This window comes from Chelonia mydas, chromosome 1, assembly GCF_015237465.2.
Source record: "Chelonia mydas isolate rCheMyd1 chromosome 1, rCheMyd1.pri.v2, whole genome shotgun sequence".
Taxonomy (NCBI): Eukaryota; Metazoa; Chordata; order Testudines; family Cheloniidae; genus Chelonia; species Chelonia mydas.
The window spans coordinates 157,123,261-157,137,586 of NC_057849.1; the positions used below are offsets into that span (position 1 = coordinate 157,123,261).

At 42.8% G+C, this 14,326-nt stretch overlaps 1 protein-coding gene across 2 annotated transcripts in view; it reads right to left on the reverse strand.

The window, feature by feature from the left end:
• The window catches only part of PCP4 (Purkinje cell protein 4), a 68,662-nt gene that overhangs the window by 32,799 nt on the left and 21,537 nt on the right, over positions 1–14,326 (reverse strand). The window contains exons 2-3 of one of the 2 annotated variants that reach the window (XM_037889710.2): positions 12,906–12,957; positions 7,134–7,196 (exon numbers count right to left, since the gene is read on the reverse strand). In XM_037889710.2, coding sequence (XP_037745638.1) covers positions 7,134–7,196; positions 12,906–12,957 — 115 coding nt within the window. The remainder of the gene's footprint in view (positions 1–7,133; positions 7,197–12,905; positions 12,958–14,326) is intronic. The other variant, XM_037889711.2, reaches the window with a different exon arrangement.

A 14,326-nucleotide genomic window follows, 5' to 3' on the forward strand; every position in this document is an offset into this window, starting at 1 on the left:
GGGTCGACTCTACCTGCCAAAAGAGTTAATGCAAAACTGTCCGACTTTTCTCTTGACTCAGAAGCCTCAGAAAGCTGTCATAATCGTCACATGAAAATACATACAATTTGTAATTGTAGTTATTCATAATGTTTGATGGTAGAGTTGACATACGAAGAAAGGAATTTTCAATCACACAGAAATAACAGTTGTGTACCTCATGCACTTTCAGAAGATAAGGAGGGGCTCTATTAATAGCAAAAAAGGATGTTTCCAAATTAAAGACAGAGCCCACTGGTTCTGATGCAATTATTCCCCTGCAGAATGTGCTAGGTTGTAAAGAGCTGTTTGTATGGTGGCAGCTTGTAAATTATGTAAGAAGAATGTAGGATGATGTGAAATTAGGTGAGCAGCGACAAGTGCTGAGATATGGAAAACCTCTTTGTGACATCACAAGACTAGTAAGCACAAGAAGGCCATGCACCTGGAATGGATCGGAAGTAAGTAGTACTTCTTTGGCTACTATTTTCCACTAGAATAGAAAGGACACTTAAAAACACACTAGACCAGATTCACCGACGTTGGTAAACAAAATGTAACTTACACCTCCCTGCACTAGACTGGCTCCATGTGCTCAGGTCAGATTCATACCATGAGAGGGCAAGTGGTGATAGCGTTTCTGTCTTCCACCATGGGGGAGCAGCTTTATGTTATGGCAGGGGTGCCGTAGCAGCTCTGCTAGTAGAGACTGCTGAAGGGATACCATGAATCAGTAAATCTCCTGCCAACTGTGGCAATGCTCCTTTCTTAGCCAGTGCCTCCCACTGACTGGGCTGTGCCTGGCCCTCTGTACATGTTCCAGTTGAAGCTAGTAGTTTGGGCTGCTTTGAACCTTCCCACTGCTGGGGGTGTATGCATGAGTTTACAACAATTGAAGCTGGTGTAAACCAAAGCTTAATCTGTCTGATGCCTCAGAGAGCAGTGCCACAGTCCAGTTAAACACTGCTTTCTTGCTGGTGTCCTCAGTTTATCATCTCTTGTTTCCCTCTTTCTATGGGCAGACTGGGGCCCTTGTTCAAACAGTGGCAGATGTGCTGAATAATGAGGACATCAAACATGCTGAATTCACAGGGAGCTGTGTTTAAGATAATATGCTAGTTCAAGTCCTGCAATGAAGACAGATATACATTTAGGGCAAAAATTTCAAACATGAGTGAATACCTTTTTAGGTCCTTAAATTCATATTTAGGCATCTAAACTAATGTGGCCTGGTTTGCGGAGATGCTGAGCGCTACCAACTCTCTCTGAAATCTGTGGGGAGATGCATCTGCTTTCCACGCCTGTGCAAACCTGGCCATTTTTATTTAGGTGCCGATAGGATTTAAAAGACTAGCTTTAGGAATCTATATTTGAAAAGATTACTAATGACAAAATATCAGTAAAACAGAAATGATTTTTTTCAATTTTCTGTGTAAATAGCACAAGCAACCTTGTCTCCTAAGAACATTAATTTATTCTGTCATTTTCCTAATAATAATTTTATTCTTCCCCACTCTTGGCTAACAAGCTGACATACTGTAGCTTCTTAATAGCACTATTGTAAATATTGGCCAAAAAGGCTCCTGGGGCCTTGTCTAGAGACCACTGAAGTCAATGTGAGTCTTTCCATGGGCTTTGGATCAGGCCATGATGGTATCACAATGGTAAAATGTCAGTCTTCAGCATGACTTGATCATAACCTGTAGGAGAACACTAAGCCAGGCCATGGCTATTTACAATTGTCAGGTGAGATAAATGTCTTTAAGGATCTAATTCTGCTGCCACTGAGGTCCGTGTGACTTTTGTCGTTGAGCTCCAGCTAGGTGGTATTATTATTTAATATTTCTATTGTAGTAGGATTCAGAGGCCCCAAACTAGGTCGGGGGCCCATTGTGTTAACTGCTGTACATACGCAAGAGGAGGACACGGTGTTGTATGTTATACAGAGAATTGCCATCTTGAAATGTTCTGCAGAGAAATCCTGTCCTGTTTTGCACAGGTAGCCTGGGAGAAGAGGCCTTTTTCTCCACACCCTTCCCCGCTGAACCCACAGAGCAGCGTGATAGAGCACTAAAGAGAGCAGCAGAAGGGGAGTCCTGCTAGTGCACCATGATCCCACAGGGGTCTAGTCAGGTCCCCAGTTTGTTAGGAATATGATTTGTGCACATGCTCTCCCTCTGCTACGAGCCATCCTACTCTGCACTGTCAAAATAGTTCTTGGAATTAGTCCGCACTGCTCCACTCCATCCATCCCCAAATCTATACAGCTCACGCCAGGGTTAGGTGCTGGGAGGGGATCTACTGCCTTTTCTGAAGCCCACTTTCTGCTGTTGCTCTTCTTCAGGAACCAAGCAACAGGGCCACCACAAAGCAGGCCCAGATGAGTGAATTTGGGGCTGTAACTATATTGCTCAGATGATAAAGGAGTCTTCCCACTGGGAGATTGGAACATGAGAAGTCTCAGCTGTGGAAGTCAAAATTAGATGTTGCTACCAAGATAGGGTTGCCATCTAGTGGAGATCAAACAAGAACATATTATCATGAGTATTTACCAAGATGTCCACTACTATAAAAAGGAGTCTTTAACACAGATTTCATTTCATTGTCTGAGTTGTGCTGAGAGCAATGCCACACGTGTCTTCAAGGAGAGAGAATGAAAATACAATGGTTCTTATGGTTGTTGTAGAGTTTTGCACAGTTTCCGTTCATTGACAAATGAGCTCCTTGTGATTGAACATAGAAGCAAAGTCTGTTGTTCCAGTGCCGGAGTGATGTGTTGCACGAGTGTTATACGTTTGTACAAAATGAAGTTAATAGGACTGCAACTGTCCCAGTAGCTTTGCTTATAAAAAGTTGGTCGGTAGGGATGCATGAGCTTGCAGTAAGAGACCAGAGGGGCCTGAAATACCTCCAGACTTAGTATTGTATTTCTACCAGTAGAAAAAAAAGGAAATGGATAGATAGAGGAAGCTGTTAGAAACAAAGCTCTCTGCTTTGGTCGTAGCTTTCTGGCTGCAAACAACAGGAAAATGAGGCTTTACGCTGGGGATGGGGGTAGTGCTCAAACATTTAAAGGGACAGGACATCACACTTAGTACCTGTGGATCCAATAAAAATACCTCTAAGAAAATCAAACTTGCGTAGAACTCAAAAAAGGTGTTTGCTAATCGAATAAATTAACCTTCAAAAAGAGCAGCTAGAACCAAACTAAATCTTGTCCCATCACCATGCCACTGCAATCAGTATGTAAAGTATGAAGAATAAGAAAATGAAAGGAAAGCAGAGCAAAGAAATGGGCTTATTTGTCCCACAAAATGCCCTTTCTTTATTGGAAACTGTGATGGGGAGTAAAGGGGTTAATGTGGGCCTGAGAGGCCAGTTATGTTACCTGGCTACCTCTGGAGGGAGAGGCAGGCTTCACTGATCATGAAGCCCAGCAAGGCAGGAGTAGGCTGGTTAGTATAAAGCCAGGAAGTTGAGAGCAAAAGAGGGCTGCAGGGAAGGAGTCTGGAGTCACTCTCTGGGAACAGAGAGGTGGTGAGGAGAACACCCAGGGTGGAGAATAAACCCTGGGATTCTAGGTCTGAAGGAAGGGTCAACCCAGAGAAGTTAAGTGGAGGAAGCCCAGGGAAACAGCAGCAAGGAGTGAGCTTATGTAGATCTTGGGCTGCCAGTTATAGGGTCCCTGGGCTGCAACTCAATGCAAAGTGGTACAGGATCTGGATTTGGAACAGAAGACTGCCTGAGGTGGCATATGGACAGCTTGTCTGGTGGGACCTTTGTTATCCCAGAAGGAGAGGGGTGGAACTATATAGTGACCTGACCAGAGGGCCAAGTAACAAAGAGAGCGCACCCGATGTCACAGAGAGAGAGAAGGGTCACAGACTCAGTGAGAGTAACCAACAAAAGGGGGCACCAGATGGGGCACGAGCTAATTCACAGTCCTTAGCCACAAGGAGGCACACCTGTTTCATATAAACCTTTCTAAGCATATGACACATCAGCAAATAGAACAGCAACAACATGCATATTGTTGTATATTTCTGCTATGGGCCCAAAATTCATTTCCCACAAACCCTGCATGAACAACACTTCATCCGCACCAGTGTCTGCAAACAGGGATCTGAACATGAATCAAAATTCCACTTCTAATTCATCAGAATGCTTGAAAGTAATTATTTCTATGGTTCACCCAGTGCTAGTCTCCAGTAGCTGTTCCTGATCCTCTTAACAGTTAGATCATTGGCTGGTGGAGGAAGAAGGGCAACAACCTAAGTTGCCTCTAAGTTGCGCAGCCGTGCAGCAAGCTATAAAGGGCAGTGCAGGCACGCAGCCACAGAGGGCTGGAGAGGAGAGAAGTAGAGGGGTGGGTGAGGAGGGGAGCAAGCTGGGGCATGCAGGGCTGCCGTGGGCCTCTCCCCCGGCCCCAGAGCTCCTGCTGCCCGGAAGAAGCACCTCTTCCCCGGAGCTGCTGCCGGCAGAGAGAGGGCTGGGGGGAGTCCTCTGGCCCCAGCCCCAGGGCAACCTGCCTGCACCCCAAAATCCTCATCCCCGGCCCCACCCCAGAGCCCGCACCCCCAGCCAGAGCCCCCTCCCGCCCCCCCCCCCAACACCCCAACCCTCTGCCCCAGCGCTGAGTCACCTCCTGAACCCCTCGGCCCCAACCCCACCACACATCACCTCCATATTAGTGCACATATCAAAATTCATTCCGCACATGCATGGGAAAAATTAGCGGGAACGTTGGCAATGACTGGTGTTTAAATGCCACTTTTTGAGCTGTTTTCTTAGCACGACTCCGCAGCTGGGCAGCCTTCGATAAAGAGAAGGGGTTTCTTCCTTTAAAATGGAAAGCATCATGTCGACACTCGGGAGAGCATCAGCAGAGATACTGGGTGGCAGCACCAGCAATGGAAACATGCTTAGGATGTTGACATTTTCCAGACTTCCAGCCGAAATACATTAAGGAGGCTGTATAGCGTGTCTAGGTACGTGTACAATATACACACAGCTTCCAAAGGAATAATTCACATTTGCTTAATTAACTAGGAGTACCTGCAAGACATAGTTTATGGAACAAGATCTAAAGTTGGGGTCCAACTTTCCTTTTCATACATTTGCTGCCTCATGTTTTGTTTAAAATTCCAAATGGGAAATCAGATTGTCCCTGACCCTCATGCAAGTGTGTGGGGTTGAGATGGCACAAAGGACCTTCACCCATCTCCCCAGGAATCCCTGAACTTTGTTTCATAGATAGGACACTCTTTGTTATCATTACATTACATAAAAAATGTAACTGACACCAAATTTGCTTACATTGTACATAATATATAGTCAACACCACACATAAAAATGTCTCGTTTAACTAAAGATCTTTTTTACTTTTGAACAAACCCTGCAGTCCTTATTCAGACAAAATTCCTGTTGAATCAAAGGACAGCAGGATTTGAGTCTCTGAGTCTGTATTAGTTTAGGAGATTGGACAGTTTTATTCATGATGAAACACAAAGAAAACAATCTCAGTTCACAATGTGCTGAAACGGTAGAGAAAAAGACCTCTCCAATAACCTTACCAATAACTAAAATATTTTCTCTGACGTCCTTTTAGTTAACTTGAGGACATGAATGACTTTGCTGTGTGTGCAAACTTGGGCAATGAAACAAAATCTGTGCCTAATGAGTCAACGTGTTAAAAAACCCTAGCAAAATATGTATTTCTCTTTCTTCTTTAATTTTTGTTTAACTGCATAGTTTTAGAATATTTGGAACCTAGGGTACTGATTTCATTTCACTATAACTTTATATAAACAACACTGATGGGAAAGTCATCTATCTTTAATAGCAAAGTAGAACAGAAATAACGTCTCAGGATGAGTTAATCTCAAGAGGTGCAGAGGTTCACTTCAGAATAACAAAATTGATAGGCATATCCAAACCTTATCTGAACAATCCAAATCTCTCAACACTGGGGAAAAATGGGCTTGAAATCTTGTGAGAACAGGCTTGTTCATACCTTTTTTTCAATTCTTCCTTCCTTCAGTTAGTCCACAAAGTGGGTGAGGTAATATCTTTTATTGGACCAACTTCTGTTGGTGAAAGAGACACGCTTTTGAGCTTACACAGAGCTGCAGGAACAGTTGCTCTTTTAATTAGGCAACGAAATTGAAATGAACAATTTATTTGGTAAGTTTAGTCCTTTTCTTGTTCATGAATTATCCACAAGCTGACAGTGGCCCCATTTCTTAGCTGCATTAAAGCAAGGCTTGGTTAAAAAAAATCTTCAAAAGTGTTTATTGATGGATAGTTGGGGTTTTAAATAAGCAAAATTTTTGCTTTCTGCAGAAAATTGAGTTTTCAGCCATAAACTTTCAGGGGGTTGTTTGGTTGGTGGGGTGTTTGTTTGTTTGTTTTGTTTTATGAAAAGTCAAGTTTTCCACAGGAAAAAAAGAAGAACATTTCCCAACCACCTCTACTTATAGCAGCTTTGTGCTTGTGATGGGGTGTAAATCCCTTTTTGGCACTGAAAGGGGTAAGGAGAGCTGGATATTCAATTAGTGCAGCTGGAGTGGGGACCAGGCCCAATTAAATAGGAGTCTTAGCTGGATGAGGAGCTGGGTGGTTACTATAAAGAGAGGAAGCCCAGAGTAGGACGGGACTGCAAGGAGAGACAGGACAGAATTCTGCAGTCCTGCTTGTAGCACTAGAGAATGGAGAGACTGGATGGCTGAAAGAAAAGGCCCGGGGAGAGTCTGTAGAGAAAAATCAACATTTTTTAAGATTACCTCCACAACTGAAGGCTAAATTAAGCAGCACAAAAAGACATTTTATTTAGGCCTATACTTCCAACTTAGTTATTCTCATCCTGGAAGATACCTGGAAATGAAAAACAAACACAAATACAAGTCTGGTTTTAGAAAATGAAAAGAAAAAGAGATTTTGTTGTTGCAAACTGCCTCCCGAGATCCCCAAAACTATTATGTTGTAAACCTCCTGATCAACCCCTGCAGTCTGAAGTAGAAAGCCAAGAACTGCATCTCAGTTCAGCAAGCATGAATCTGTTGTTGTGTCATGATTAAGTCAGGAAAACTATTAGTGCAGTACCACTGAAATTTTACCTGTAGTAGTAGCTGATGATATTTCCAGAGAAACTTTGCTTGAAACCAGAACAGCTGAAGACCCTGAAGATAAGCCACAAACCAACTAAGCAAAAGATCCCACAGATGATCTTAAAACAAAAACCCAAAGACCCTGTAGGTGATCAGATCAAAGCAATCTTCCTGATGAAACAGGATAAAAGTCTGATAAAAGTCATGTTCAAGAATCAGTTTTATCAACTGAGCAACTGTGTACGCTGATATGGACTGGTCCTTGACACCCCACTAACAGTGATATGCCAAATGAACAGTTTAATTTTTTTTCCTACAACCCACCATTTTCCTTTTCATTTTACAGAATGAAAAATGCAATGCATGAAGATTTGCATATCAAGTGGCTAGCATGATTAAACATGGATCAAGGTTTAAAAACTGTGGTCTTTATTTTTCCAGAAAACCATGTTCAACTTGTTTAAAAATGATTGTAAATGCTGGAGTGAACAGAATTTCTTATTTCAGATTCTGCATACTGTCCCTGTGTCGAGTGTTCGAGGATCCAGAAACTCAAAAATCTACTTAGATGACAGGTTTTAACTATTGGAAGAATACACTAAATTCAATGTCTGTTCATGGAGGACCAGGCAACATACTCAGTCACCTGTGATAGCTCTACAGCTCATGAAGGGTCATAGTATCAATGCATGTTTTGATAAAGAAGCATATGAAAATATCAGGAAATGGTATGTACTAAAAATATTGCTTGACACAATCAAAGCTTTAGCTATTTTAGGTCTCCCCTTCCACAGCCACAGTGAAGTGCTGGAGTGTAATAATTGTGGTATTTACTCCCCAGATGTAATACAACTTTTTTCCCAACATATTAGTGACACCAAGAGAATCAAATACTTGAACACAACAATTACTGATGAACTTAACTCTTTTAACATCAAAAGCCAGGAGGCACATACTTAATAGCTGCAAATCAGCTGTTTTTCACTGTCATTCTAGATGCAACCCTGGATATTAGCTATGTTGATCAAATGTCCATTTAGCTTCACTTTGTTAGTATTGTTTATATCGAAGGAAAAAAGTAGATATAAAAGAGCATTTTCTAAGCTTTCGGGCAGTAAGTGAGACAGGCACTGCATCCTTGTTTGACTAGTTAAGTAATGTTTTATTCTGGAAGTTTGGATTAGACTCCAAATACCTGCCTGGACAGGGTTACGATGGGGCCAGTACAATGAACCGGAGCTTGTGGAGGATTCCAAACAAAAATGAGAGAGTTTCTTTCAGGAAAGGGAGACAAAGTGTATGCAACATACCAGGCCCAGCTCTAGGTTTTTTGCTGCCCCAAGCTCCGAGAGTGCAACTGCCCAAGGAAGAAGAAAAAAACAAGGGTGGCCGGAATGCTGCCCCTTGAAATCTGCCGCCCCCAGCCTGTGCTTGGTTTGCTGGTGCCTAGAGCCAGCCCTGCAACATACATCCATTGCCCACCACATCAGTTTAACCTAGTTTTGGTGCATGCTGATGAAGATAAGGCTAGTTTGGACTGGAAGGTTGTCTTTTCAACTTTGCAGGAAATATATAAATATTTTGCAAAATCTTCCTGTCAGTGGGAAAAACTAATGCTTAAATCTAAAAATAATTTTTATCTTCAAATTCTTGCTCAAGAGAGCAGTTTTTCAAAGAGAAGAGGAACTTGATGATGCATTTTAGACCCTTGAAGAACTTGACAGCATTGATGCAGCAGATGAAATTGAACAGGCTTCTGAAGAGTGAAGGAGGCTGTGATGGGGTGTATTCCCCACACTGGCCCTAAGAGGGTAAATCAGGCCAGGTAGGCGTAATTAAACAGCAAGTAGGGGAGAGATGTAGGCTACAAGAAGGCCACTAATTAGAAGCAGAGTCAACTGGGCAGGAACAGGAGGGCCTGTATAAAGCCCAGGAGCTGCAAGTAGCAAAGAGGGGGGAGCTGCAGGGAAGGAGTCTGCAGTCATTCCCTGAGTGGAGGGAGAGTGGGCTGTGTGACAGTCTAGATCATTACATTCACCATTTTTACAAGACCATGATACATTTTGTACTAAGTATACCGTGTGAGGTATCATTTGAAAAGTCATAACATGCTCGACATTATTGTCCTGCTAAAATGTGTATCAACACTGTATGTGAAGTTATAAGATTCCATTATGTATCATTGCTGTGACATGCTCCAAGTTTAAGAAAAGTAGGCCCAAACCAGTTTCACAGAAACAAAGCACAGACTGACACCAAGCCAGGTGTTAAAAGACTGTCATTTGCTTATGAGGCCATTCTCTGACGGGGGAAGGTGTGAATAAGAAATCTACATACCATCAGAAGGATGGTTCAGACATCACGTCCACAAGAGCCTGTTTGTTGCCTACATCCCCAGCTGGAGGTAATCCTCAAAGAAGGGAGAGTGGTATGAGAATGAGAGACAGTAGCCTCCAATTCACCTTGCTCTCCCCTCATCTCTACTCATGGCAGCCACAATGCTTGAAAGACAAAGAAAGCATCATTGAACTAGCTCTAAGGCTTTTCAGCCAGTACAGACTGCTGTAAAACATATGGTGAAACAAGGCCTTTTTGCTTTCAAGTTCACTTAGCTTGTCAAGTTAGGTATTAGCTTGCATTTTACTCTTTTATTTCTTTTGTAACCAGTCCTGACTTTTATGCATCATTACTTGTAATCACTTAAAATCTATCTTTCTGTAGTTAATAAACTTATTGTTTTATCTTAACCAGTGTGGGGGAAACTCCATTTGGGGTAACAAGGCTGGTGCATTGATGAAATGACAAGCTTTATGTGAGCTTGCATTGTTCAGTTGTGTGCTGGGCAGTACAAGACACACATTTCTTGGGGACAAGACTGGGACTGGGATTTTGCTGGTCTCACCCTGTAGGTAATGCTGGCAAAACATTCATGTAACATATCTGGGAGTGATTTTGCATGCTAGAGGATGTGTATTAACTGGCCAAGAGTGGCTGTTCACCAGTAAAGCAGTGTAAAACTCATCCAAGGTTGGAGAACTGAGAAGACATAGCTATTCCGCAGTCCAGATTGTACCCTGGGTAATGTCACACTGGCAAACCCAAAAAGGGTGGGGAGCCAGTTGTGTAGGAAGAAACCCAGGGAAACAGCAGCAAGGGCTAAGACAGTACCGGCCTTGGCTTCATATTATAGGGTCCCGGGGCTGGAACCCAGTAGAGAGGGTGAGTCTGGGTTCTCCTACCAGCCACTGGGTAGTGGCACAGGGCGTTGAACTGGACAGCATGTCAGCTGGACAGCAGGTCTGGAAGGACTGCAATTTCCCCAGAAGGGGAGGAAATTAGTGACCTAGCCGGAGAGCCAAGCCACAAACCGGAAGCTGCTGCTCTGAGAGTGCAGACAGATAGAAGAAGATGGATATAGAGATTGCTGAGGAGAGCACAGCATCTGGCAGAGCTAATCCCCAGAACAGCCAGGAGGAGGCACCACGAGGGTTGAGGGAACCCCGTCACAGAGACCTTTACATCTAAAAGGCACTCTGCAAGACTGAATGGGCAGCTCAAATGAAAGCCACTGAGGTAATGATAGTAAATTTTCAGAGTACAACTGAATGCCTAGAAGATGAAATTGTCACTTAACACAGGAGTAATGAGAACATATATGGAGCAAATGCAACTTGTCCTTCATGGATTGGCTGTTCTACCTCAATCAGTTTTGGTGGCATAGGATCTTAGTTATCAAGGCTGCAGCCTCTGGAATCCTTCAGTCAAAGAAAATTGACAAGTTCCATGTCCTCTGGACATTTGAAAGCACAGTGAATGAGCTCAGAAAATGCAGATCTGAAGGAAATTATAAAAGAATCTCAGAACAGGCGGGAAACAATGTGTTTTGAAAATGCAAAATATTCAAGCCACAGGAAGAGACATGTATATCTCATAGACAATGAATTTGTGTACAATTCTGTTAGAAGCAAAGGAAATAGTTTGAGGTCTTAAACAATATGATCAGGGAACTAAAATCTTGATGTTGGTGAATTTGACAGCTACTCCATTTGGTTTCCTCCGTTCCCGACAACTTCAAAATATAACTTTAGAGGAGTTAAAGGAGGAAGTCCTTAAACTCATGGGAAAACTAATTTTTCTTTAGACTTGGTTCATGAGATTATGAATTATTTTACAAAGAAGATGGGAGTTCAGTTTGTCACTTGGAGTCCAGAGCAACTTGAATATCATAGTGTCAAATTCTCTTGATGATGTTTTACCAGTAATGGAAATGTTGCATTGACTCTCTCATTACACCAGCTGGAGTGGTCAGTATTGAACATGCAATGAGCACAATAAGACATGTCAAAAACTACATGCGTTCAACACTATCACAGACATGGCTTATTGACCTTGTTCTCCTTGCAATTGAGAAAGACGAGACACAAGGTTGGAGCTGGACAGCATTATAGTAGAATTTTCCAAGGAAAAGCATTGCCAGGGTGCAAGGTTCCAGTAATTGGAAATACGTAAGTCAACACAAGTTGGGTGAGATACCACTTTTGTTCAGGCCTGTGATTTGTTTTATGGGGTTTTTTTTAAACTGTTTATGTTTAAAAAAGCCTAAAGTGATGTGGCAAGGTGGGTGAGATAATAGCTTTTATTGGACCAACTTCTGTTGGTGAGGGAGACAAGCTTTCAAAACTACACACAGCTCATCTTCAGGTCATGTGACATGATGTCACGTAACCATTGGGCCACATGCTGCATATTTGCTGACCAGGCTCTGTCCCTTAAATCTGCCTCTGGAAGAAGCCCATACAGATATCAGGGGGTGTGTCTGAATAGACCTTGCCTGCTCACTACTGAGTCTCTAGGTTGGAACCCAGAGGAAAGAGGGCCTAGGCTCACCTGCCAGTCACACAGGAAAGTGGCATGGAGCCCCTTGATACAAGGGAATAAGGACTTTTGAAAGCCCTGAGACAACAGGGTATAAGAAACATGAAGACCAGAGAGGACCTAAAGACCTGATGTAAAAACATTGGATTTTTGTTTCTTGGACTCTGTTATCCTGGGAAAGGTGGGACTATAAGTGACTTGCCTGGAGAACTGAGTCACAAGAAAAGGCAGACCGCCACAGGGCTGGACTGGCTGTTGGCAGGGAGTGACAGATGAGGAAAGCTTACTATGCAATGCCCTGCTACAAGGGGGCAAGCCAGCAGTGAGTCAACTCTTGTACAGCAGCATTCAAATGGCACGAACCCATCCCTTCTTGCCTCCTTTTCAGTGTCCAGCTCCCCAGAGGGGCATGAGAACCCGCAATTACATGCTTTATTTTGGGGAGCATGTAATTGCGGGTTCTCATGCCCCCCAAAATAAAGGCACATAGAGACTATTGTTGATATGAGCAGCCCTGGCACAGCTGGCTTGTCTTTACCCACCTTGCTCAGACATATAGCAGACACTGATGACCCAGTCCATAATATTGAATTACCACTAATTTCCTTGTCCATGATGCCAAATATTTTGGTACTTGATTCTGTTTTCACTTGTACCAGTTTATACCCATATAACCCATTGACTTCAGTAGAGTTACTCCTGTTTGACACTGCTGTAAGTTCAAAATCAGGGCTCTGGTGCTCACACTGAAATGCTAAAAACATAAATATGAAGACAGCAATGACAAGTTTTCAAAGTGATGCAAAGGGAAAGGCTGATGTATGTCAATACTGTAAATGAAACATTTTGATACAAGAAAACAACTTGGCTTGATATTCTCCAAAACGAAATAAAATCTAGGCTTACCATTCTCACCAGATGTCTTGTCTTTTCCATTTGTTGCTCCAGTACCTTGTCTCTGGGAGAGAAATAAAAAGGATATTATATGAATTCCCTGGGTTTGCAGTCTTCCATTTGAATTGCTATTAGAGCCTGGTTCCCCTTGACTGCCTTACATTTGTGAAGTCATTCACCCCAGTGCAAAGTGGATTTGAAATGCTACAAAAAAGAATTGGAAAACATCCAGCGGAGGGCAACAAAAATGATTAGGGGACTGGAACACATGACTTATGAGGAGAGGCTGAGGGGACTGGGATTGTTTAGTCTGCGGAAGAGAAGAATGAGGGGGGATTTGATAGCTGCTTTCAACTACCTGAAAGGGGTTGGATCTAGACTGTTCTCAGTGGTAGCAGATGACAGAACAAGGAGTAATGGTCTCAAGTTGCAGTGGGGGAGGTTTAGGTTGGATATTAGGAAAAACTTTTTCACTAGGAGGATGATGAAACACTGGAATGCGTTACCTAGGGAGGTGGTGGAATCTCCTTCCTTAGAAGTTTTTAAGGTCAGGCTTGACAAAGCCCTGGCTGGGATGATTTAGTTGGGGATTGGTCCTGCTTTGAGCAGGGGGTTGGACTAGATGACCTCCTGAGGTCCCTTCCAACCCTGATATTCTATGATTCTATGAAAATCAGATGGGTGTGTTTTACACCAGCTGTGCAGAAAGGCAAATCACCACACAAGGTCCAAGGGAGTGGAGAATAAGGACCTATGTTTGGAGGGACGACTCCCCTGTCCTTCCTGGTTTAATCCCCTATGGAGACGGAACATTTCCCTCTGGTTTAAATTCAGTCAAAAGTAGCAGAGACTATGAGAGTCTAGTGACCATGTGTGAAAGTCATTTCAAAATGCATTTGATAGCTTTGCCTTCTATGTCATATGCATACTTTGAGCTGAAGGAAGTGTATTGTCTTCCAGCTAATGGCAGTGGATTCAGGAGGAAAGGGAAAAATCAATCTTACCTTAACAGGGGCATTGAAACTCTTGTAAACAAGCAGTAGGCACTGCCATCAACCCCCCTGCAAAGTATTCGGCCTTAATTTAGTCCAGTCAAAGTGGTCCTATCTTTTAAAAAAAATGTTCACCATGCTGGTATTATTATTAACTCTCGGAGTCTTTGTGTTCTTCTACACTCTTTAATGATGCCAGCATGGTGTGCAACACAAGGGATAGCTTTTTAATAACATGATCAAAGTATGGAAGAACACACAGCTGGAAGTAGTTATTGTAGATATTGTCACAAATTAGTAGAACATAGCCCTGGGAGAGTAATAGCACAAATTCTCCCTGTACACAGCAGAATCAATAAAATCAACAAAATAAATGAATCACAAATTATGTTGGAGATCACAACACTATCTTTTCATATCTACACAAGCCCTGAACCGTAG